The sequence below is a fragment of the Meles meles genome, chromosome 12 (genome assembly GCF_922984935.1).
Source record: "Meles meles chromosome 12, mMelMel3.1 paternal haplotype, whole genome shotgun sequence".
NCBI classification, from domain to species: domain Eukaryota; kingdom Metazoa; phylum Chordata; class Mammalia; order Carnivora; family Mustelidae; genus Meles; species Meles meles.
In genome coordinates this window covers 40,032,358-40,058,452 of record NC_060077.1, presented here as the reverse complement: position 1 = coordinate 40,058,452, position 26,095 = coordinate 40,032,358, and the positions used below count along the sequence as shown (strand labels likewise).

The 26,095-nt window shown below is 41.8% G+C and overlaps 1 protein-coding gene across 1 annotated transcript in view; it reads right to left on the bottom strand.

The window, feature by feature from the left end:
* Positions 1–26,095, bottom strand: part of L3MBTL4 (L3MBTL histone methyl-lysine binding protein 4) — a 500,325-nt gene that overhangs the window by 175,172 nt on the left and 299,058 nt on the right. Inside the window, exon 14 of the mRNA XM_046025260.1 lies at positions 6,742–6,844. Within this exon, the coding sequence (XP_045881216.1) occupies positions 6,742–6,844 (103 nt within the window). The remainder of the gene's footprint in view (positions 1–6,741; positions 6,845–26,095) is intronic.

Below are 26,095 nucleotides of genomic sequence, written 5' to 3'. Positions count from 1 at the left end.
GAAAGAAGCCAACCAACCTCACCCAAACCAAGTCAAAACACAAGTATCTGGGGAGAAAGGAGATGCAGGGAGCAGGAAAACAATAGCCTCAAATACTGTCAGAGAGAAAAAAAAGAGACACACAATCAAAAAAATCAGAGAATAAGGATGCATTTCAAGAAAGTGAAAAAAAAATCCCAGTACAATTAAAAATTTCAACCAAAGGACTATAAGTCAAGGTTGAAGAAACAGTCCATAGGAAAGAACAAAAGACAGGGAAGTCAGTGCTAGGGGAGAACATCAGAGCACATAGAAAAGAGGGCATTACTCAAAAATTACCATAGCAACATTTCCCAGAAACAAAAAAGACGTGAGCTTACTGATTGAACCTATGAATGAAACCTCATTTCAGAATACCAGTGATAAAGAGAAAGTCCTGAAAATGCCCAGGGCTTGAGATTCTTGCAGAGGGTGGGGTGGAAGAAGAGGAAGACCAATTCTTTCCTGAAGTGAAATTTGAATGGCAGCTGACTTCTGGTATGCAGAGGGAAAAATGGAGCGATGCCTTCAATATTCTGAAGAAAAAGGTTTCCAACTAGAATTCTACCCACAAGTCAATGACTATAGTTGAGGAGAGATAAAAGATACTTTTGATATTAAAAAAAAATCCAACTACCTCCCACAAATCCTACCCCAAAACCTGGGAGAAAATAAACGAGGGGCCAAGACTTAAAACCCAGGAAATCAAGTATGTGGCAGAAAGGCGGCAAAGGGAATCCCAGGAGGCAGGGGAGTTCCAGTAATATGGCTGTGCAGCTCACCTGTAGAGAAACCGGTAAGGGCAGGGGGCTGGGTATGATCTCCCAGTGTAGAGAAATGATGAATGGACCATCCAAGGGGCCCAACTGCTGCTGAGAGAGGATTTGGAGGGGAATGGCTTTGTCAAAGGAGTCCGGGCCTGGAAGGTAGGGCTGGGAGAGATCAGAAGGGATGCAAGGGTTTGTGCGCAGAGGCCGTCCTGCCAGGCAACCAGGAAGGAAACCCACCCAAGAAGTAGGGGGACAGTACAGCAAATGCTCTCCCTAAAGATGAAAATCTACTTCTAAGAATGCCAAGAGATTCGTCGATGAGGTCAAGAGCCAGAGGAGTTCCACAGGCCCCAACTGCACACCACGTATACACACACTCTTACACAGCCCAACATACTCCCCCCACAATACCCCCACCACAAACACACACACACACACTTTCCCCAACACACACCGCACACTACACTACACACCCCACAGATGTACCTACTGTACCCACACACATTATACATACGTATGCACACATCACATATACATACACATTCATACATACCACACACACATATATGCCATGATACACACACACACACTGACAAACTGATTTATAAATCATGAATAGAGGCCAAGTTGGGCCATAAATTTCCATGAACAGCACCCAAATGTCTTAGATTATCAGATATCCTTTCTTCTGAGCAGTAGACATCCCTTTTCTATTTGTGTGTGTGTGTGTGTGTGTTTTCTTTATGGTGTGACACCAGCAATATGTGTTCTGTATCTCACCTGGGAGCACTGGCGTGAGAGGTCCCTACCTTGTAACAATATCTGGCTCTTTGTGTAAAGAATGTCATTATTAACTCCTTAACTAATTACCTTTGTATATTTTTTAAAGATTTTATTTATTTATTTGAGAGAGAGCAGGAGCAGAGGGGTGAGGGGCAGAGAGAGAAGCAGGCTCCCCGCTGAGCATCCCCCCCCCCCCATCAAACCCGCCCCGACATGGAGCTTGAGCCCAGGACCCTGGGATAATGAGCCAGAGGCAGACATTTAACAGACTGAGCACCCAGGAGCCCCACTTTTGTATGTTTTATGACACAGAGGTCGACCAAGTCTTTCCGAATCTGTGTTCTACTCAGTTAGAAAGAACAAATTCCTGTCTAATCCTGGACCCTGGCTTAAATTAAGTTTACATTTTGTAGTCCCAATATTGTCATCTTTAAATATTTCTGTGTTAACAAACACACCTACTTCATTTTACTCACTATGCAAATTCATTCAAATAACATGTAAATTGTGTGATAATTGTGTACCAAAAGTCCTATTTTCATACAGATAAGAACTGATGCAGTTTTTCCTAAATAATGGCTTATGCAGATTTTACATCAGCTCTAAACAGCTTTGAATATTACTGTTAACCCCTTGACTATTTTAATGAAAACTAGAGTCAACCTGTCTGAAATCCATCTAAAAAGGCTACCAAGAGGTCCACCTGATCTCTCAAAGTGGTCTATTATTTTCAGATGTCGTCAGCTATGTCCTGATGTCACAGCTATCCTTCCCCGCTGTATGAAACAAGACACTGACAACTTATTTTAAGTACATTGTTTACTTCCTTTCAAAACACCATGCCTTCAATATCAGAATCAGAAACTCTGACATAAAATGATAAAAACAAGACTCACTCCTTGCAAGCACTTTGCTGCCCAGAGTATTTTACAGAACAACTAAAATCACTGTCTTACTATACTTCCAAGCGTTCCCCAACGCTTTGGAAGCAGAGGTCAATTGAGCTGTTTTGTACAGGACTTTGTGAAGCTGGAGGGGTTTCTACTTATATTATTTTCTTCCTCTTTTTAAATGTAAAAATATTTGCCTAAAACTCTTCTGGACTAGAAACTGTAAAAAGCATTTTGTAAAATGATGACTCCTCGGTAAAGGTACATATTTATGACAAGAAGAAAAGAAAACTTTCGTTTTAGAAAATGCAAGTCTAATTCACATGTTTCAGGAAACTCAAGCTAGAGATGATTATGACAACAAATCCAGGGCTCTGGGAGAATGCAGCATTTTAAAATTCTCACCTCCTGCTTACCGTCTCGTTCACAAATAAGATGGAAAATGTATAATGACAACTTTGGGTATGTTAAGGCAAATTCCTAGTAGGTGTAGTTAGGTGTGTGTGTGTGTGTGTGTGTGTGTAATATTCTCAACAGATACCACCAAAGATACACACTGACGAATGGCATTTTTCATGTTATACAACTATGTAAAATTAATACTACAGTAATGGGAATACATAAAAACAAACCCCAAAGAATATGAATGATTTATCATAACTGTTCTTGCCCAATTAGTTCCAAGTTCTTAAGTTATACTCAACATTACATTTGTACATTGACTAACTCAGTAAATGGTATTCAGAATGTGATAACCTATAGAGAAGTGAAAACAAGAATTGTTAGTTTAAAAAGAAATCAAAGTATTAATTAAAAATGGATACAGTCATAAGAATAAATGAAACAAGATGGGATTGGGAGGGAGACAAACCATAAATGACCCTTAAACTCAGAAAACAAACTGGGGGTTGCTGGGGGGAGGTGGGGTTGGGAGAGGGGGAGGGGGTTATGGACATTGGGAAGGGTATGTGCTATCGTGAGTGCTGTGAAGTGTGTAAACCTGGCGATTCACAGACCTGTACCCCTGGGGATAAAAATACATTATATGTTTATAAAAAAAAAAAATTGGAAGGGGAGGCGAACCATAAGAGACTATGGACTCTGAAAAACAACCTGAGGGTTTTGAAGGGGTGGGGGTGGGAGGTTGGGGGAACCAGGTGGTGGGTAATAGGGAGGGCACGTATTGCATGGAGCACTGGGTGTTGTGCAAAAACAATGAATACTGTTACGCTGAAAAAATAAATAAATTAAAAAAAAATTGATACAGTCAGTCAATGAGTAACTCTAGCATCTCAAAGCTAAACTTGGTAAGACAAGATCAGTCACTGAAAATGATTAAAGCAAGAGAAAGAAATGTTCTGTGCCTACTGGAGCTAACCTTATATTGCCTATAACCTCTGCCCTCCATAACTGCTTTACAATCAACACTAACCCCCCAAGAACTTATCTTCATTCCATGAATACAAAATAGTATTAAATAAAATAAAATCTCTTTTCACACGTAAGTAAGAATTTGTCTGACAGTTTAATCCCGTATAAATTCTAAAAGCAAGTTTAAGAACCATCCAGTTATCTAATTTTTGTCTTTTCTAATCTAGAAAGAAGCTCATCACAGGTAGTTATTTTTTTTCTGAGGTAATGGAATCATTAAGCTTTTGAAGACTTTAATTTATAGGAGCCCTGCTCTATCATAACAAGGTCTAGGGCGGGAAGAGAGCCAAGACCCAGTCACAGAGGCATTGCCCCGAGCAGCCCTATGTATCGTTAGATCTGGAGAAAGACTGCCTTGTGCTTTCTTTCTGACTGTCATATAGGTGCAGTATTTGATTATTCTGCTAGGCTTCACTGAATGTCTTTCTTTAAACTCTAATTCCACACTCTTCTAGTTTCTTCAGAAGTTCTGAGGCCAACCTTTAAAAGCTGCGTGGTGGATGGAGGAAATCATGCCGGACAGTCTCAATATTATTCATAATTAGATACTACAAATATGAACAACAACTGGGTCTGTCTGTGCCATACTGAATGAGAAAATTTCCAGGAAGCTGCTGGAACAAAGTGGAGCACACCCATTGTGACTCTGTTCGCTATGTTTTCCGAATCCAAGCAGGGAGAAGCAAGTGAACCACATGTAGGAACAGTGTGGGAGCCAAGTCCACTGCGATGAAGTGGAAGAAGAGACCTTGACTGAGCTACCTGGTAATCTTATCTCCAGGGTAATCACACTGGAGCTGTCCAGGGTGATATTGGTTATTTTAGCCCCAGTGCCTCAGGAGGGTAAACTAGGCCAACCACAATGTTACTGTCTTGCTAACTTTCAGGTATGACCCAAGTTTTGAAGGAAGGACTCACTTTTCATCTGGAAATACCTGCCACTCAAAAATCTACTAGGAGAAGGCAGAACAGGGTAAACCCTCTCACAGTTACGTTACATTACTTTCTGTGCCATCCAGTATGGTGGGCACTGGGCAAACTTGGCTACATGTGATTAGGGAACGGAAGATTTAGTTTTTGTTTAATTTTGATTAATTTTTTTTTAAAGATTTTATTTATTTATTTGACAGAGAGAGATCACAAGTAGGCAGAGAGGCAGGCAGAGAGAGAGGAGGAAGCAAGCAGGCTCCCCACGGAGCAGAGAGCCCGATGCGGGGCTCGATCCCAGGACCCTGAGATCATGACCTGAGCTGAAGGCAGCGGCTTAATCCACTGAACCACCCAGGCGCCCCAATTTTGATTAATTTTTTGAAGATTTTATTTATTTGACAGAGAAAGAGAGATCACAAGTAGGCAGAGAGGCAGGCAAAGAGAGGGGAGGGGAGAAGCAGGCTAACCGCTGAGCAGAAAGCTCAATGCGGGGCTCGATCCCAGGACCCTGGGATCATGACCTGAGCCGAAGGCAGAGGCTTAACCCACTAAGCCATCCAGTCGCCCCATAATTTTGATTAATTTTAATTTAAACAGGCATATATGACTCGTGACTAATCATAAAGGGGTATGCAGCTCTAGATTTAAAAAAAAACAAAAAGAAGCCCACAGCAAAAGCCTGAGGAAGATTCTTCATAGCTATATTCCCCTAAGGATGTCTGAAAAATGGCTTTCTATTTCAACAGGGTCTTCACCTAATACAGAGTCCCCCAAATGGTGTGACCACTCCCCTTCCCTCCCACTTTTTGTCCTTTACTCTCTTTTCCTCCTTCCCCCATATAACACCTCAATGTCTCCAGAGATCTCTCCCCAGTCTCCTAGTCCATGAGTCCTACACATTTGCCCAAGTACCCAAGATGTCCACACATCTTTATTTCTTTTTTTATGGATTCTATATGACATCCTTTTAAGTGTTAATGTTACATTTACACATAAAACATATCCATTTATGCTATTTGGGAGTGTTTACCATTATTCCTTACAGTAACATTTGCTTTGGTTCATTTAGAACTGTTTTCAGCGCTGGCTTCCAGGATTGCAACCACCTGGTAAAGCAAGACTTCCACATGGATCTCTTTTGTTCAAACAAATATTACCTTGCGTCACACATTTCATAACTTATTCTCTTTTCTTTCTACTTATCTATGACATTTATTTTATGCATTTTTGTATTTCAACAAATTTTTTTTTAGTTTACATATTCTGTAACTATAGCACCATATGAATAATTCATCTCTATGTTATTTTACCAATTGATGGGAACAGAAAAAACAGTAGGGACTTATACAGATTTATTTGTACTTACTTTTTCTTAAAGCACTATCCTCTCTAAACTTTTCTGAAATATTGGATACATGGGTATATGCTTCAATATAACTTATACTTAATACTTTCTATTCTATCACAGAATTATCTCATCTCCAAATGACTAAGACATAGAGAAAGGGAAATAGGGGCAAGGTGAAAACAATAGGGGGGAGAGGCAAGAAGCTCTGGAATTTCTCTAGAAGACAGCAGGATGCAGCATTTGTGTGGAGAAAATTCAGGCCTGGGGTGGGACACAGAGTGGTGAGCACGTCCCATGGAACAGGCACTTGTTAAAGAAAGTGTCAGACAGCAGAGGTTCTGGGAAGTGATGCAGGTCCAGGAAAGACCTCAAGGGTCCAAGAAAGCTCCAGGAAGGGCAGAGGTGGGCAGGCAGCAGGAAATGTCAAGAGGGGCCTTAGAGACACAGAGAAGGGAGCATGATGGGAAGGCATTTGGCTCCAAGAGAGTCATTTATGATGCTACCTATAGCTGCTAATCTGCACACTGTTCCAATTCATCCCTAAAATAATTTAAATAAGAAAAGTTTTTACCTGTGATGTCCTGAATACCGTGGACCACGGATATGGCCTATTCCTCGGCACCCTGGAGTAGGACAAACAGCTTGCCCTGGAAGGATTTTCACATCATTTGCTCCTTCAGGAAGTAAAAGAACATACCTTGAAAACACCCTCAGTAAAGAACTAGAAAGACTAACATATGTAAATGATATTCATTGAGACTTTGCAAATTAAAACAAACCATCACTAAAACACTTACTGGATACTTGTGATGTTTTATAACATGATTTAGCAGAAAATATCAGTGCTGTCATAGATAAAACTAACACAACTGATATCTGAGGCAGAGCGAAATATACAGGCATCGAAATGTTTTAAAAATATGAGAACATTCACCCATTTCTTTTAGAGAATCATAGTGGCAAAGGCGATATAACCATGAGCTAAGAATGTGAAAGAGTGAGGTCTGGTTTGTGGTTCCCTTTGAAACTCTCACTCAACCACAACAAGGCTCCCCCAAATATAGGACAGAAATTCAGTAAATAGGGGTGTCTGGGTGGCTCAGTCAGTTAGGAGTCTGCCTTTGGCTCAGGTCAGGATCCCAGGATCCCATGATCCCAGGGTCCTCTCACTCTGCCCCTCCGCTCCCCCCCACTTAAATAAATAAGTAAAATCTTAAAAAAAAAAATTCAGCTAATAAATGAGACATGCCAAAGATGGTGAACATAGCCCTAGCCATGCTTAAGTAGCTTTCAAAGCTAGCTGAAAAAAGCACTGACTCCTACTTCGCTACACTAATACTATGTACAGTAACACTTATGCTGTATTAATACTATTATAATGCTGTATGCACTTAATATTAATTTCAATGCTAATATGTACTGTATGTAACCACTCCAGGCCAGAAAGAAACTCTATCAAGCCCAAGGGCAATCTATCTCTAAAGATTATCAGGAGCTCAACCCTGTTTCTCTGTTCTGTGATTTTCCTCAGTCTGTTCTCCCTCTAGAAAAAATGCTCTGGATCTTGTCATCACACAAAATGACACTGCTTCCAAAAGCACTAAGCAAACAGGCCATCTGACTACAAAATCGTATCCTTCCAGATTGCTTGCTGAGGTAGCCCAGCTGCCGATGATGGTTCAATATCCTGGGAGTTTCCAGGCCACGGAGTCCCTTCTTTCCCATTCTCACTTCTCTCCCTTCATAACTCCCTTCCCTTTTCTTCGATTCTGCCAACCAGTAGCTCCCCCTCTGTTGCAAATAACTTAAGCCCCCTTGCCTCGAAGACCTTCTGTGACAGGTGACTGTAGGAAGGATATAAAGAGCCTGCCATGGGTCAGCGGCACCACCCTGCTGGTCTCTGTTTCGCAGGACTAAGTTCTCCCAGAAAAAATTACACAACAGTGCAGATTCACTGTTACCAAAACTCTGGTCTTCAGTGTCACCTGAGCCCCTCCCCACTCTCCCAGGCCTCCGCAAGCCTCTACCTGTGGTTCTCACAGCTGCCCCTGCCTGTACTTCACTGGGAAAACAGGAGCCTGTCCGTGGGGTACAGCATTCCCTCCTTCCTTTCCATCACAACGAGGAGCTCTCTCCCCTCCAGGGTGGGTCTCTCACCCCTTCCATTTGGGTCTTATCTATAGGGTCTTTAGGCTCTAATATATTCTTGTCACTCCTGCACTATTGAATCTTTTGTGCCAGTATTTCAACAAATTCCATTTTCCCCGTCACAAAAAGAAACAAACAAAGACAAGACAAAACAGCAAACAAAAGCTTAACGCTCTCCTTGGGACTCACATTCTCGTTTATGAGCCAATCACTGTTTTGCCCTTCCCAGTCAGACTTCTCAGAGATGTTATTTCTGTTTCCCCACATCTCGCTTCTCAAACCAAGTCAGTTCTCTCAAGTAACTAACGACTTCTGTGCATGAAGCCCATCATGGGCTATTGAGGATGCATCACACTTGCTGCCTTGGTGTGATTACGAACTATCCCTTCTCAAGTTGTTACTGTCCACAGGCTTTGGTGGCAGCACCATCACCACCGCCCCGCCGACAGTTTCCTTGGTGCATATGGGCATTCTCTTGGAATACTGTTTGCCAGATCTCCCTCCTTTAGTTAACCTGAAGATGTCAGAGAACCTCAAGATATGTTCCTGGGCTGCCATTTCCACAGCTTTGTTTATAACCTGCAAGCTGCAGATGCTCACAGGCTATATACAAGCCCACGACCTATGTATAACAAATATTAGAAGGTACCACAGCAAATATTTAGACCTCAGAGACATTTTCGGTAAGTTTATTGAGTGAGAAGAAAATCTGTCTTTAGACACTTATTATGCCTTCATAATTTTGCAAAACACCTTGAGGGATAAACAGAGAGAAACATGTTGCCCCATCCAAAGGTAGCTTTTGGAAGCAGCCTTGAGAAAGAAACAACTTTTAAACAAATTCAATGAAAACTATAGTTAAAGAACTGTAAACAAGTCTCTAATTAAGAAGTATGCTTATGTCAGTCAGTAAATAAAAAGATTTATAAGAGAGAAGCACAGAATATAAGTAGAGTTTTCTCCAAACAGCGCCTCACAATGCACTACTAAGGCCACCGTCACAAAGACCTGGAATATTATACCTATAAACAAACCACTAAACAAACGCTCTCTGTCAGTCAGTCCGGGTGTCGCTCTGTGTGGACAACTTTCCAGTAAACTATCAGTGAAGGCTCTCTAATATGGTTTTCAGGACTATTTCAGTGCACTTGATTAAATTAGGCTTGAAGTGACCTTTTAAATATTTATCAATGCACACTTATCTCCAAATGTCCCGATGGGGGTGATATTTCTCTACTTGTTAGATATGTAAGGAAAAGTATGACCTCAACTATTATGAGAAGAGTTATTACATTAAGAACCGCAAGCAAGGGTCATAACAAAGAAGAAGTAGAGAAGAACATGCAATAAAAAAGCATGGAATCTAACAATTTTCCTTGGTACATTTTGTATGATGAAGTTTAATGGGTTGACTCAACGGTGAATTAGACAGCCATCTGTTGGGGAAAAGAAACCTGTGAATTCTATAATCCTTCATATTATTGCCTCTAGGATAAGGGAAACTATGATGAAATGAATGTATTTTTCCCTCAGAAAATAATTGCATTTTTACCAAGAATATCTTCCTTTTAACTTGGATATTTAAAGAATTAAGTCTCAAGAAGAAAATGTTCTCAACTTGAAATCATTTTTTTCAGAGAGACCATCCTGAACATTTTGCCCTACCTTGCTTGCTTTTTGCCACTTTAACTGAAATTGATTTCCTAGTTTATCTGCTGAGCTCCTGTCTCCCTTCACTAGAATCAGGACATTGAGCTTATCTAATGAGTCCACCACTGGAGCCCCAGAACCCACTATAAGCAGCAACTGGCACATAATAAATACCAAATAAAAACATTTTACAAATGAATCAGAAATCATAAAGACAGCAACAATTAACACCTGTAGGCATTATTTGGCATATCCTGACCACCATGCTGGAAGCTAATCTCCACTTTACTCCTATTTCAGAGCTTAGCTTGTCTAAAATCAATCTCTGGTTTTCTATTTCTGAATACCATGAGCTATTATCAAGCAGCACGAATAGCTCCTAATGTATTCTGAGTCTTCTGTGAAAATTGTACTTAGGCAGGAGTCAATCTAATGGCATAGTTCTTCCCGCAAAGGCAAAACAAAATTGAAAATATCCTTGTAGACTGGAAATTATCCGAGTAGGGAGCAATGCTTCACACTCACATGATACAGTAAGTAAAATGCCCTGGTGGGTCCTCCATTCACATGGAAGTATGTGGCTGCCATCGGCAGCCCGGGCAGACACGGTAGTTGCCCACCCAACGTCCATTCCCTCTTTCTCGCTGACTGAACCCTCATTTGGTTCAAGGCAGCAACGTGTCCAGCTAAAAATGTTGGCTTTGCCAGCCTCTCACATCTAGATGTGGTCATTTGACACCGTCTGGGACAATAAGACCTAAGGAAAATGCAATATAAGGATATCCACAACTGCTTTTTCCCAGCAGGAGGGTAAAGGTGATGCCAGTGCTGCTGTGCCCATGTCCTCCTCCTTCGACCTTGGTGGAATGCACACGTAGGAGCTCACAATGTTGACAAGCACAAAGATGAAAGCGGAAGTGTTGAAGAATAACCCTCTCTTTGATTAAACCATTGTAAACAGATTTTTGTGTGACTTGCATCTTAAAAGTCCATACAAGAAAACAGCGATTTTATTGTTTATCCTTTTGTGAAATCAAATAATTGTTCTAAGACAAAAACAAGAATTGAATATGAGCATTAGATCTATTTGTCATGTAAAGAAGATGTAAGATATCAACGGAAAAATCAGTACACTAAAGAGCTCGCACCCATTGCTAGAAAATGAGAAAGGGAACCGGCCTTTATTTCAAAATGGCCAAAAGTGGTGACCACAAGTGACGTGAGTGAAAAGGCTTACTGGCCAGTCAGTGTGGGTCAGAGGCTGCTGCGTTCACTGCCCTCTTTCTGAGTAGGAAGCAGCCCCCTCTCCGAACTGTTGTTTTATTGGGTCTAGAGGGGATTGGGGCAGAATGACAATGGCACCAAAGCAAATGAAGGGGCTCTGGTCCATTACGTATATATGTGAGCTCCGCACTGATGTGGGCCCACATCAGGGCACAGGGCTCAAGCAGCAGGCTTCCTAGCTAATAATCCACTGCCAGAAAAGTTTTCAGTTCAACCTGATTCATTTCATAAGTGTTTTACAGAGAAATGACTTTAGCATCGCCTGGTAATATCTGCTGGAGGATACACAGAAAAGTGGAACAGATTTCAATGTGATACTGCTAGCAAACAAGTTAAGATATTTTAACTCTTATTTTCTTGATACTATTTTTTAAATAATAGCTTTTTTGAATGGACACTGAGAGTTATTTACTCGTTTAAAGAGGTACTGAGTGCCTGGTAGTACCAGACAGGATTTAAGGGGGCCAAGGATATGGCAGCAGACCAAACAGAAAGACCTGTCATCCCTGGAGCTTACATTCTGTTGCCAAAGATAGAATAAACACTCATTGAGAAACACAATGGAATGTCGGATAGTGATGGTGCTAGGAAGACATAAAGTCATGGGGCAGAAGTGGGGATGCTCTTAAGGCTGGTAGTCAGGGGAGAAGTCCTGACATTCGATTCTACACGGAGTGAGAGCATGTTTCTGGAAGAACAGCAGGAAGGCCAGTGTGGTTGGAGCCAAAAAGGAAAGCAGACAAGAGATGAGATCTCACAAGCCAAAGCGACATTCTAGGTTAGGCGGGGGCTCTGGAGAATAGAAAGGGCTGAAGAATAACTAAGAATACACTTACTGAGCCTGTTCTTTAAGGGGCACAGTAGGCAAGGGCATGGGGCAGGCTGTGCCTTGTGGCTGGGTCTAGAGGTACCCTGCAGCCAGGATGTCTACACCCGGTGCTTGAGGCCATGGACTAGGTGAGATCCCATGGTGAGTTAGTGTCAGCGGAGGAGAGAAGAGGCCTGAGGACTGAGCTCTGGGAAACAGAGTAGGTAGAGACGAAAAGAACGTGAGGAAGGGGAGGAGAAGGCACAGCCAGGCAGAGCCATGCATCTTCCACGGAGAAGGACATGCAGACAGTGCACCAGGAAGCAAGTCAGGAGCTGTGACCACATGATGAGGAAGGGCACCTGTTCCCTGGCTGTGCGTATGCAGCGCAGAGCTGCTAGGACTGGAATGGGACCGTTTTTGGTCACTGGATGCCAAGGAGCCCTACTCAAGGTAAGGGAGTGTGGAAGAGAAAAAAGAGGCAGACCTGGGTGCTAACTGCTCTCCACCCAGAGCACTAGTTTTCTAAGCAAAACAGGCCCCAAGACCATCAGCTGAAATTAAGAATGGAGCAAGGGAAGGAGGAGATTTAAAGCTGGATCTAAAAAGAAATAAATAAAGGAAACTATTCAGATATGCACATGTTCTCATTTCATATAATTAGGATTTCACTGTCTTTATTTTAGAAAGAAACCTTTAGGGCAGTACCCTGTTTTGCTTAATTTTGTTTTTTTTCTCCCACCCTGCCCCCAGGAAATTTATTTTACAGTTGTTAAGAAGATTTAATGAAATAATTACCCCTGTATGCTAGAGAATGCAAAGAATAAGCATACCTTTCAAACTGAAATTATAGATTAATCATACTTATTCTTTATCTCCTAATGAAATTAGGGACAACAAATACCCATTGTGCTGTAATAATGAGTTTCTCAAACAGAAGACGAAAACAGTGTTGAAGAAAATAATGTAACCAAACACCATGTTTGCTTGTCCCAGGTTTCAGGCTGTCAGGTTTCATGATATGTAAGCAAAATAGAATAATAATTTTGTGAAATGGAAATGCAACCTAAGAATAAGAAAAGGTTCCTACAAATGTGACTATTTTGTCTAACCTGTTGATCTAGAAAAACCTTTAAAATATAGCCATGGCAATAGCTGTAATGGAAGGCAAACTAGTCACTCACCTGATGCAGGACCCCATCTAGAAATGTGCCCGAGTCCTGCTCTGTAGCCAGTGGTGACAATGATACTTATTCTACCGCGGCGAGCACCACGATCACCCCGCGGTGAGAAGAGTTCAGTAGCAATGGCAGCTTCTGAAAGCCCCTCCCACGGATCCAACCAGAGCTTCCCACTGAACATTTACGGTAAAAAGTGAAATGTGTTCTACTGGGCTCTGCTCAGTATTCAAAAGGAGACAGAACAGTGGGCAAAGATTTCCTTAGCAAATATAAAATGCATTTATCACATGTGGAGTTTTAAATAAGAGACAGAATAACATGGTGGGTAACTGGTCAATAACAAGGGGAGCCCAAAAAAATCAGATCTCGCGCTTAAGTATGGGCACAGGATGAGGGCGTCAATTTGTACCCAACTGTTTACACAAAACTAGGCTCTTCTCATATTACCAAATAGCAGAGACCTTCATAAAATGCCAACCTGTTTTGTAACCCAGTTTTTAACCTTTCAAAAAATCAGAAAAACAACACTCTTGATTTATGGAATGGAAAAATTGGGAGAGGTCCACATAGATAACGCAGAAGCACAGAATTTTAAGAGTAGAAAAAACTTTGGGTGTACTGGTACACATGAAATATCTGGTTCACATGTTACTGAACTAAATTGAATTAAACCTGCCTCTAACTCATAACCATACTGGGATGAGGGGCAAGTGGTAGGGGGCAATATGTGTCTAACAGCAAGTCAAACAAAACTACTTCACTAGACTATACTGTATCATTGTTTTCCTTACTTTTTTTTTTTTTAAGATTTTATTTATTTATTTGACAGAGATCACAAGTAGACAGAGAGGCAGGCGGGGGGTTTTCATTACTTTTAAGAAAGAAATAAAAGTAGATGCATTTGTCTTCTTAACTTTTACACAAATTCTTTCAAAGGTATTATAAAAACTGGGGTACCTGGGTGGCTTAGTCACTTAAGAGTCTGCCTTCAGCTCACGTCATGACCCAGGGGTCCCCAGATGGAACCTTGTGTCAGACTCCCTACTCAAAGAGATTCTGCTTCTCCCTCTCCCTCTGCCCTCCCCACTCACCTCACCCTGGCTTGTGCTCTCTCTCAAATAAATAAATAAAAATCTTAAAAAAAAAAACCCCAGCTACTATAGAAGCTAAAACTACTTTCTTTTGTGCTGCATCTCCCCTCATTTGTCTTTTATATGAAATCGGCTTTCTTTTTTTTTTAATTTAATTTTTTATTTTTTATTAACATATAATGTATTATTAGCCCCAGAGGTACAGGTCTGTGAATCATCAGGCTTACACACTTCACAGCACTCACCATAGAACATGCCCTCCCCAATGTCCATCACCCAGCCACCCTATCCTTACCCCCACCCCCCAGCAACCCTCAGTTTGTTTTGTGAGAGTAAGAGTCTCTTATGGTTTGTCTCCTTCTTGATCCCATCTTGTTTCATGATATCAGCTTTCTTAAAAACAACAACAACAGCAAAAACTAATTTGGTATTTGTTTTATGTAAATGAATTACTCCCATCTAATCAAAATGAAAACTCTGCAACCTTCCCTTTCCCTCCTCACTCTATACTATTTCTGTTTCTCTCCCCTCCCCGACCTCATGCTCTCTTTGTCCCCTCTCCTCCCTTTCTTTCTCCCTGTACTTTGCCCCTGCAACAGGACACTAACTAAATAGAATCCCAAAGGATGGTAACTATGCCTTCCTTACTTCTAGAACTTTTCTTATTTGTGTGAAGAGAGATACAAAACTGACTTAAAACCATATTCATGTTTGTTTTTGAGCATCTCCAATCCTTTAACTGATTTTTTTCTCCTTTTACCGAAAGAAGAAATTATTTAGAAGAATTAAACTATGGAGTGATTCTAAAAAGGGGTGATGATAACATCTTTCCAATAACCTGCAAATAACTCCTAAAGTAGAACTGGGCATTAATGCCCAATCCCTCCAAAAGTTAACACCTCGGCTATTCTAAATGTTGAGAGTTGCTTGGGAAGCTTGTTTATATGTATATAATTAATTGTGACTTCTACTCTAAACCTAACTCTACAATTAATGACACTCTTGTATTGAGTAACTTGTGATTAGTCTTGGCAGAATTGCCATGTTTTAGTGGGAAGGAAACCCTCCACCCTGAGGTCGGTAACACATGCTTGGATGAAATGGAAGGAGCAACTCACCTTTCCTCCAAGACTTGTGTACTAGTTTACTCACTGGGGGCTTTGAGTTAGTTTGGATTATTGGCTTGAGGGAGAAGGATGAGCGCTTCTGCCTGTAAAGTGTTAGTGCTGCCCAGAGGGACTTCTGTGCAAGATAGGCAAGAGACCACACCTGCTCTGTGCTGCCTGCTCAAAACAGCAAATAACAACACCCCTTTCATCACAGACATGAAGATGTTCCATTCTGAGAAGGAGAGAAAGCGCCCCTCAGACCGTCTGACCATGAAATGCTAACTTGCTGATGGCTGGGTAAGTGTCCATGGTACCTGCCCTTTGAGTCCACTCTAAAGCAGCAGGACAATAATCTAGCAGGTTCTGCGTAGGCCAGACACCATGGGCACAGACGCAGAGGATCAGGAGATGCTGGAAAGGACTCAGATATTTGGACATATAAAGTTCTAAGTCCCCAAAAATCTGAATTCCAGGGGTAAGCTTGTGGATCTTTTTTTTTTTTTTTTTAAGATTTTATTTATTTACATGACAGACAGAGATCACAAGTAGGCAGAGGGGCTGGCAGAGAAAGAGGAGGAAGCAGGCTCCCCGCTGAGCAGAGAGCCCAATGCGGGGCTCGATCCCAGGACCCTGGGATCATGACCTGAGCTGAACGCAGAGGCTTTAACCCACTGAGCCACCCAGGTGTCCCAAGCTTGTGGATCTTACTTAGGTGTTCCTTCTCAGGTTGAAAACCACTGACCTAGACCACTCTAAGTTTTGCAATAAGGAAATAATGCTTTGGGAGATCAAATTCTTTGTGCCAGATCATAAATCATATCATGGCAGTCAGGACAAGAATTCAAGCTTCTTAACTTGCAGACTTAACTTGCAAACTTCTTAACTTGTGCTCTTTTCACTCTGCTATGCTGCCCAAGGTGCAACCTCTGTACTCAAAACTTCTATAGGTTTATAGACACAAAACTTCTGAACCCACTATTCCTTGCTTTAAGCGACAGCAAGGGTAACCACACACGTGTTAGTCAAATATCTGGAATAAACAGAGTGAAGTCTGGGTGATTGCACCATGCTACGCAGTGACAGCAACAGATACAGCGGGAGTGCGCACAGCGAGCCTGAGACCACCACGGGAGCGCACAGAGCGAGTCGGAGACCACCACAGGAGCACACACAACGAGTCAGAGACCACCACGGGAGCATGCAGAGCGAGTTGGAGACCACCATGGGAGCGCACACAGCAAGTCAGAGTCCACCACGAGAGCGCGCAGAGCAAGTCAGAGACCACCACTGCTCCTGATCCTCACACGCTCCTCACAAGGGGTGTAGTTTCCTGAGCTGGCAATGGTCCAGGTATAGTTTTCATACAGCATGACCTTGAACTCAGGCCACTCACTGCACCTTCTGCTCAGTACATGCTGACTGTCCAGTTCGTGATGAAAGATTAACCCTCTGCACTAGGCTGAGCAAGACACGCCTTTCAGTAATTGTGACCAAAAACATGTCCTGCCTTTACTTGGGGAAGGTGGAGGCTAACCCTGGAATCAGATGGGAGACTTCACTGTGTTGCTGTTTTCCCTGATCACCTGACACGGTAGGGAATTCATGGGCAGGTATTACATAAAGAGTCGGCTCCTAATGACTTCCGTTACAAAACAGGCCCATTGATATGAAGAAGAGAGTGCCGACTTCAAAGCAAAGGATGGAAGATGTTCTCTTCCCTGCAAAAAACACCAGTTACGCATTAAAGATTATAAACGTCCACAGCCACTTCTTTCACTCTGCTCTGCCATTCCTTGGGACATAAAAGCTTTTAATGTGCAGAGAAAAGAGTCAAGCAAAGCAGCGTTAAGGAGTGTAGGATTATTCGAAGGGAATAATGTCTTGAAGGAGTGGGTCAGTAACAGAGTCGCAATGATACGCTATGAGCAGCCATGTCCTCACTCATATCGGCTTCCCACTATTTGGTGATCACAGAAACATTACACGCAGAACATTTTTACGAAGGAATGCTGCAAGTAAAATTAGGAGCACTCTAAAGAACGTTCTAGGGCAAGTAAGTGGCAACGGAAGACAGGCTTATGTCATATGTAATAGGTAGAGGCTACTGGAGGGTCAGAGTAACTCTGACGTTGGGTCTGCAGTGGCTAGGATAGGAGCTCCTAAATGTTCCAGTCCTGCCACGGGCAGGTCATGCAAGGAAAACCCCATGGCGGCCCAGCTGGATACGACAGTGCGGAGTCTGTTATCCCAAAGACCCAGGGAGGCTCTTCTGACATCTCTTAAAATTACAATATTCATATGTGTTGAAGTTAAAATTTATTGCTTTGCCAAGAAAACAAATACTCCAATTTTTACTTTCTGGTTTGAAATGAGTATCAAAGCATACATGAAAAGTAAAATATAAGCCAAAGGCTCTCGCATTATTCACTGAATTTTAGGTTTGTGTACCTTTCCAACTTCATGATTCTTGGTTGTTTAGAATGCAGAGTGAAGTGAAAAAACAAACCATAATCTCGATGCAGCTTCCTTCATAATGCAAATATATAATATTTATTTTATGTTAAAAATATTTGATTCTATTTTCGTTCCAATGTGTCATTTAAGGATAGATCTACTTAGAAAATAAAATGGACAGGTATTTGCCAGGTTTTCTAAGATCAGGAAAGAAAGGGAACAAGACATCTCCGAGATGCTACTACCCCTAAGCTTGTCTGTAAACCAACACATGGAGTTGCCCTCACAAGCTCCCCATATTCACTCTGACCCCCAAGCTCAAAACATGACGTTGGTGTGACTAGAATCTTAGGAGGAGAAATTTGAATCTCTTCCCACTGGAACTGGTATCTGCAGCAGCAGAGTGACCCAGCAACGCCTCCTGTGGGACCTGCCCTCCCCTGCCCTGGCCAGGTGCCTATTCAGAGTCCATCCTAGCTGCCCCACCCACTATGGTCACCAGTGTAAAACCATGTCCCACAGGATTTTCCAAGCCTGGCACAGTGCTCAGTACAGTTAAGATGCCAAAAAAAAAGACCAAAAAAGGTCTTTATTCAGTGACAACACTGACATTACCCTCTAAGATGGTAAACCTTCCTCAAACAATATTCTCAGGCAGTCTGTTGATCATTCAAGGTTTCCATTATCCAAACCTGTAGGGCAACGTAGACACAGGGGTGTAACAATTGCATATTATCACTTTCCCTTTCCTTAGAAGATGTTACGGTTTTCTGGATAGGGTAAAAACCTTTCTGAGAAATCCTGAAAAGTCTGCTGCCTAACCCAGGGTCTCTACAGGACAACCATGTGCCAACATCCACAAATCTATGGCCAGATAGGACCTACATACTGGGACAGGACCCTCAGACTGGAATACAGTGCTTTACTTTCAAACCACTGAGCTATTCCAGGACTTTTAGAAGTTTGTGTGCATTTGTAGTATCAGTAACTTAGAGAACAGAACAGTGCTTTGATGAGAGACAATCTAATAGTGTCTGTAATGGGACAACTAAGACCACCTTGTCATATTTCATTTCAATAACTGTGAACAGAAGCAAAGGAAGTCATCTAGCTATGATGAGAAAATAATTTGCAAAACTGTTTCATGCTAGAATTAGGTACCCAAATACCAAGTTTTAGAACAAAGTACATGAATTCTGCCCTCACACCTTCAGAAGATAGAGCACACAGGATAAGCACTTCAACAAGGAACATTTAAAACAGATAATATCATTAAGATTATAAGTACATTTTGAAATGTATTATTTTTCCTTGATAAGTCTATCATATAAATCTGTAATTAGGGACTTCTAAAACAGCTAACTTTTTTTTAAACACAATATGCTGTAATTGTCTATTAAGTCAATGAGTACTTAGGGACTCTTAAAACTGCTGATTACTTGCTTGCTGGATTTTGGAAGAACAAGAACTAAACTCTCCTTATAAAATTCTCTTTAAAATAGACTGAAATTGAAATTGTGCTATTACTTGGCTAAGATAATCTTCCTTTTTTTCTCAGAATGACATCTATCCATCATCATATTTATCATTCCAGATGTGGACTAAAATTGCATTAAGTTTTATTTTATAATTTAAGTGAATTTTCATCTCCACCAGAATAAAACTTTTCTAGTTCTACAGGGTCCCAAATGTCATCAAAGGGAGTTTTCTTAATCATTGAGTTCCTACTTCAGATTTCAGGATTTTATTTACTCAATAGGATAAAAAACATACCAGACCATTTGGTATATTTACAAATCATTCTCTTATATTTATACATCTGCTGTGTAATGAACTGAAAGGAAAATGGGTATGTCCTTTATCAAGTTATGTTCTATTTTGTTTGTTTTTGCTTAACAGTTAAATAAATTAGCAATGTTTACAGGGTCTTTAAAATAAATTATAATAAATGTTATAGCTATTATTATTATAGTTTGTAAAACTAGTCTATTAATATACAATTTAACTTCATAATAACGTTATCTATGTTTAATTTACTTTGTAATCAGGCATCATAATTACTTCCAAATATAAATCAAACAGAAACTAAAGAAAGAACAATGAAAAATTATTCAGACATGGAAGTCAGCTAGGAAATCCTTTTCTTCCTGTCAACTTCCTATTCATGAAAGTTCTCTTTGTTGGTAGTGGAAGTATTTTGGCCTATATCTCTGCTACTAGGCCTGAACTAATTCTACAACTGCTACTCAAGAATTCACTCCATAATGGTTGCAGGTAAGAACCCAAGGTGGCCTTTAAAGATGCATGCTTTGGCATAAGTGATGAACCAACCCTTAGAGGAAAAAAAACAGATAAATATTTATTGGAATCGGATGCATTCCTAGAGACATATAAACTACCACAGCTGAACCAGGAAGAAATAGAAAACCTGAACAGGCCCATAACCAGTAAGGAGATTGAAACAGTCATCAAAAATCTCCAAAGAAACAAAAGCCCAGGGCCAGATGGCTTCCCAGGGGAATTCTACCAAACATTTAAAGAAGAACTCATTCCTATTCTCCTGAAACTGTTCCAAAAAATAGAAATGGAAGGGAAACTTCCAAACTCATTTTATGAGGCCAGCATCACCTTGATCCCCAAACCAGACAAGGATTCCGCCAAAAAAGAGAACTACACACCAATATCCTTGATGAACACAGATGCGAAAATTCTCACCAAAATACTAGCTAATAGGATTCAACAGTACATTAAAAGGATTATTCACCACGACCAAGTGGGATTTATTCCAGGGCTGCAAGGTTGGTTCAACATCCGCAAATCAATCAATGTGATACAACACATTAATAAAAGAAAGAACAAGAACCATATGATACTCTCAATAGATGCTGAGAAAGCATTTGACAAAGTACAGCATCCCTTCCTGATCAAAACTCTTCAAAGTGTGGGGATAGAGGGCACATACCTCAATATTATCAAAGCCATCTATGAAAAACCCACCGCAAATATCATTCTCAATGGAGAAAAACTGAAAGCTTTTCCGCTAAGGTTAGGAACACGGCAGGGATGTCCATTATCACCACTGCTCTTCAACATAGTACTAGAAGTCCTAGCCTCAGCAATTAGACAACAAAAAGAAATTAAAGGTATCCAAATTGGCAAAGAAGAAGTCAAACTATCACTCTTCACAGATGATATGATACCATATGTGGAAAACCCAAAAGACTCCACTCCAAAACTGCTAGAACTTGTACAGGAATTCAGTAAAGTGTCAGGATATAAAATCAATACACAGAAATCAGCTGCATTTCTCTACACCAACAACAAGACAGAAGAAAGAGAAATTAAGGAGTCAATCCCATTTACAATTGCACCCAAAACTATAAGATACCTAGGAATAAACCTAACCAAAGAGGCTAAGATCTATATGCAGAAAACTATAAAGTACTCATGAAAGAAATTGAGGAAGACACAAAGAAATGGAAAAATGTTCCATGCTCCTGGATTGGAAGAATAAATATTGTGAAAATGTCCATGCTACCTAAAGCAATCTACACATTTAATGCAATCCCTATCAAAATACCATCCATTTTTTTCAAAGAAATGGAACAAATAATCCTAAAATTTATATGGAACCAGAAAAGACCTCGAATAGCCAAAGGAATATTGAAAAAGAAAGCCAAAGTTGGTGGCATCACAATTCCGGACTTCAAGCTCTATTACAAAGCTGTCATCATCAAGACAGCATGGTACTGGCACAAAAACAGACACATAGATTAATGGAACAGAACAGAGAGCCCAAAAATAGACCCTCAAATCTATGGTCAACTCATCTTCGACGAAGCAGGAAAGAATGTCCAATGGAAAAAAGACAGCCTCTTCAATAAATGGTGCTGGGAAAATTGGACAGCCACATGCAGAAAAATGAAATTGGACCACTTCCTTACACCACACACGAAAATAGACTCAAAATGGATGAAGGACCTCACTGTGAGAAAGGAATCCATCAAAATCCTTGAGGAGAACACAGGCAGCAACCTCTTCGACCTCAGCCGCAGCAACATCTTCCTAGGAACATCGGCAAAGGCAAGGGAAACAAGGGCAAAAATGAACTACTGGGATTTCATCAAGATCAAAAGTTTTGCACAGCAAAGGAAACAGTTAACTAAACCAAAAGACAACTAACAGAATGGGAGAAGATATTTGCAAACGACATATCAGATAAAGGGCTAGTGTCCAAAATCTATAAGGAACTTCACAAACTCAACACCCAAAGAACAAACAATCCAATCAAGAAATGGGCAGAGGACATGAACAGACATTTCTGCAAAGAAGACATCCAGATGGCCAACAGACACATGAAAAAGTGCTCCACATCACTTGGCATCAGAGAAATACAAATCAAAACCACAATGAGATATCACCTCATACCAGTCAGAATGGCTAAAATTAACAAATCAGGAAATGAGAGATGCTGGCAAGGATGTGGAGAAAGGGGAACCCTCCTCCACTGTTGGTGGGAATGCAAGCTGGTGCAACCACTCTGGAAAACAGCATGGAGGTTCCTCAAAATGTTGAAAATAGAACTACCCTATGACCCAGCAATTGCACTACCGGGTATTTACCCTAAAGATACAAACGTAGTGATCCAAAGGGGCACGTGCACCCGAATGTTTATAGCAGCAATGTGTACAATAGCCAAACTATGGAAAGAACCTAGATGTCCATCAACAGATGAATGGATAAAGAAGATGTGGTATATAAACACAATGGAATACTATGCAGCCATCAAAAGAAATGAAATCTTGCCATTTGCGATGACGTGGATGGAACTAGAGGGTATCATGCTTAGTGAAATAAGTCAATCAGAGAAATACAACTGTCATATGATCTCCCTGATATGAGGGCATGGAGATGCAACATGGGGGGTTAGGGGGATAGGAGAAGAATAAATGAAACAAGATGGGATTGGGAGGGAGACAAACCATAAGTGACTCTTAATCTCACAAAACAAACTGGGGGTTGCTGGGCGGAGGTGGGGTTGGGAGAGGGGGAGGGGGGTTATGGACATTGGGGAGGGTATGTGCCATGGTGAGTGCTGTGAAATGTGTAAACCTGGCGATTCACAGACCTGTACCCCTGGGGATAAAAATACATTATATGTTTATAAAAAAAATAAGAAATATTTATTGGAATCCAGACATGGGAGAAATGCTGATAGACACAACACTCTTTATCTCTCCACTCATGAAGCGTATAATACTGACAAAAAGCAATGAAACAAACCATTAAAATAACTACATATTATGATATGTACTACGATATTATGATATGTACTATGGAGAAGAGGTGGTGATAAAATGGAAAACAGGGGTGGTCATTCTTTAGATTATGTGTCAGGGAAGGCCTTTTTCCTAAGGGTCCATCTGAAATGAATTCTAAAGGGTATGAATGTGTAGTCTATTAGAAGAGCAGATAGAACATTCTGGAGAGAAACAATAGCATATGCAAAGGCCCTGGGGTGAAAAGACTGTGTTCAAGAAACTGAAAGAAAGGAGTGAGTGGATGGATGAGAGGAGAAAGAAAGACTAGGAGGTGAGAGGTGTGTGTATTCGCATTCTGTCTTCTTGCTCTTCCTCTTTTGTTCTCATTCCCCCCTCTTCAGCTAGCACTGGAGTGGGCATTTATTTATAAATGGTAAGACCCATTTGATATGAGGCTGGGGCAAAAGCCGGCTATTTGCTTCCTTTGGTCTACAAAAGTGTGGCCCCACATCTCTAATAAAAGATCCCATACAGCAGAAGGTAATGACACAGCAGAGGCCTGTGGTCAAGTTAATGAGCCGAAGGCCATACTTCAGCTTTGACATACCCTGTGTCAGACCCAGAAAGGACCCAGATGTTCTTCTATGCCTCAGTAAGGAGGCACGGGGTCTTTGAGAGCACTGGTAGGTGAGCAAGAACCTGGTATCAAGATGCAAAGTTGCACAGAGATTTGGGGACTGGAGCAAACAGCTGGGACCACACAATCTGGGAAGTGTCTTGAGGCATCAACCTGGCAGATTCCTCAGATTCCTCCCAGGCCTGACAGGGATTCCTCCTTAAGGAAAAGTAAGGCTCAGCCTTTTCTCTAGAAACAGCTGCACACCCGGCGAGTGCTGGTCATGAATGGTGTGCGGTTATCACCGGTATGAGGCTATGCAGCAGAGTAAACTGTTTCTGCTTTTTGCCACCCTTTTTGAAGACCATCATGCCTCATGCAACACTGCTACGGCTGCAAAGCAGACAATACTGTCCCTTTCTGGACACCCAACTCGGCTCTTCAACAGGCCTGTCCAACAGCTGGGGTGACCACCTTCCTGTCTAAGTGTGGGTGATGGGGAAGGGAGACTTCTCTGACCATAAAGGGACACTCTGTTGGGGTCGGGTCAGCCAGGAAGCACATTCTGACTGGGGCCACCCACCCACCTGTCTCTAATAGGTACTGCTAACCACTGCATCCTCACTTGGGCATGATATGCTGGGGCTTGGTGAGCTGGGAGGATTCTTTCGGGTTTATCTTCTTCAGCCACATCTCTGGTGACTCCCAAGGATAAAGCACTTGTTTGAGGTTTGCTTATACTTCCTGAGAATATGAATCAAACCCGGTCCTGCAGCTACATGTTTTTATATCCACGTTGAGAGAGCAGCTCTGTTCCCCTCAAGGTTGTGATGGACCGTATTCCTGGCATAAATGGTGAGGCCAGGTTTGTCTGATGGGATGGGCACCTGCACTGCTGGTCCCCACCCTGGAGGACTGGGTGGTCTGCCCTGTCACTCCACACCCCCACCAGTGCTTGTCATTGTGTGTCTGTTCTTTGTCACTGAAGAAAGAATACTTCCCATGTACCCTGGTGAGAAAAGTCTATTAGTTATGAAGTGGTACATCCCACACCTCACTTGTTAAACCAAAAAAAAAAAAAAAAAGGTTCTTTTTTGTCTCTAACCTCTAATGCCTAATTAGAGACATTGGGCCTTGTCATAGTTCTATGTTGATCTTTTTATTCCTACCTTAAAACAGTAAGAAAGCATCTCCACGCAATCAGATACTTTATTCCGTCTAATTCTGATTTCTAAAAGAGTGTTTGAAACAAGGGCTGAAGGAGCAGGGAGGTGAAGCAGGTACAGAAGGATTACGTTTATCCAATGTATGGAGTGAGGCAAACAACAAGCAAACACAGCAAACATTTCCTGAGGGCCCACACGGAGGATACAGGCTGAGTCATCTCAGCACATGGCATGAAGGAGCATGCAGTCCAGGGGGCAGGGGAGGACACAGAGCCACAGCCTCTGTGAAGAAGCTGCTCTATTGGCAGATTGGCTCATTACATTCCAGACTCTTTTACAAGTATTTTTTCTTTAAAGATTTTTAAAATTTTTATTTATTTGTGAGAGAGCAAGGGCGAGAAAGATCATACAGAGAGAGGGAGAAGAAGACTCACCACTGAGCAGGGACTCCATCCCAGAACCCCGAGATCATGACCTGAGCGGAAGGCAGACGCTTAACTGCCTGAACCACCCAGGCGCCCCACAAGTATTTCTGACATGCATTTACCACCCGCAAGAGCTGTGAACATTCCAAGGAGCAAAGGTGAATAATACAAAGACCCTGCTTATGGGAACTTGTGGTCTCAAAGGCAAGCCATCCATTCACTCACTCAGTCATTCAGTGACCATCTCTTGAGCTCCAAGTCTGCTTTATTGCGTGGAGGCAGGACAGACTGTGCCCTGAGGACCAACAGCAGCACGATGTCCCTGCCACCACAGGAGAGGCACTCTCTAAACGGAGGAGGGGTAAAGACAGAAACATGTCTGCGTACTGTACACGTTGGCCTGTGAAACCTGCCATCAGGAAATCCAAAGGCATCTAAGGAGCTAGAGAATGGCAGTGCTGTTGTCTGTGGAAGCTTGGGTAAAGAAGCTCCCTCTGGGAGGGGACAGGTGAACAAACCCAGGTGGCATGTGGCGGCACAAAGCTCCCAGCCCAGGGGACAGCAGAGGCAGAAGTGGCGGTAAAGCCGGTGTGGCACGGACACAGCAAGGGCCAGAGTGGCAAAGACAAGGGTGGAGGTCCCTGCTGGGGCCAGCTGGGGCAGACTTTGGATGGGCCTCTAGGTTGGAGTGAGTAAGCTTTCTGCAACTGAATGTACTCTGTGTGAGATGAG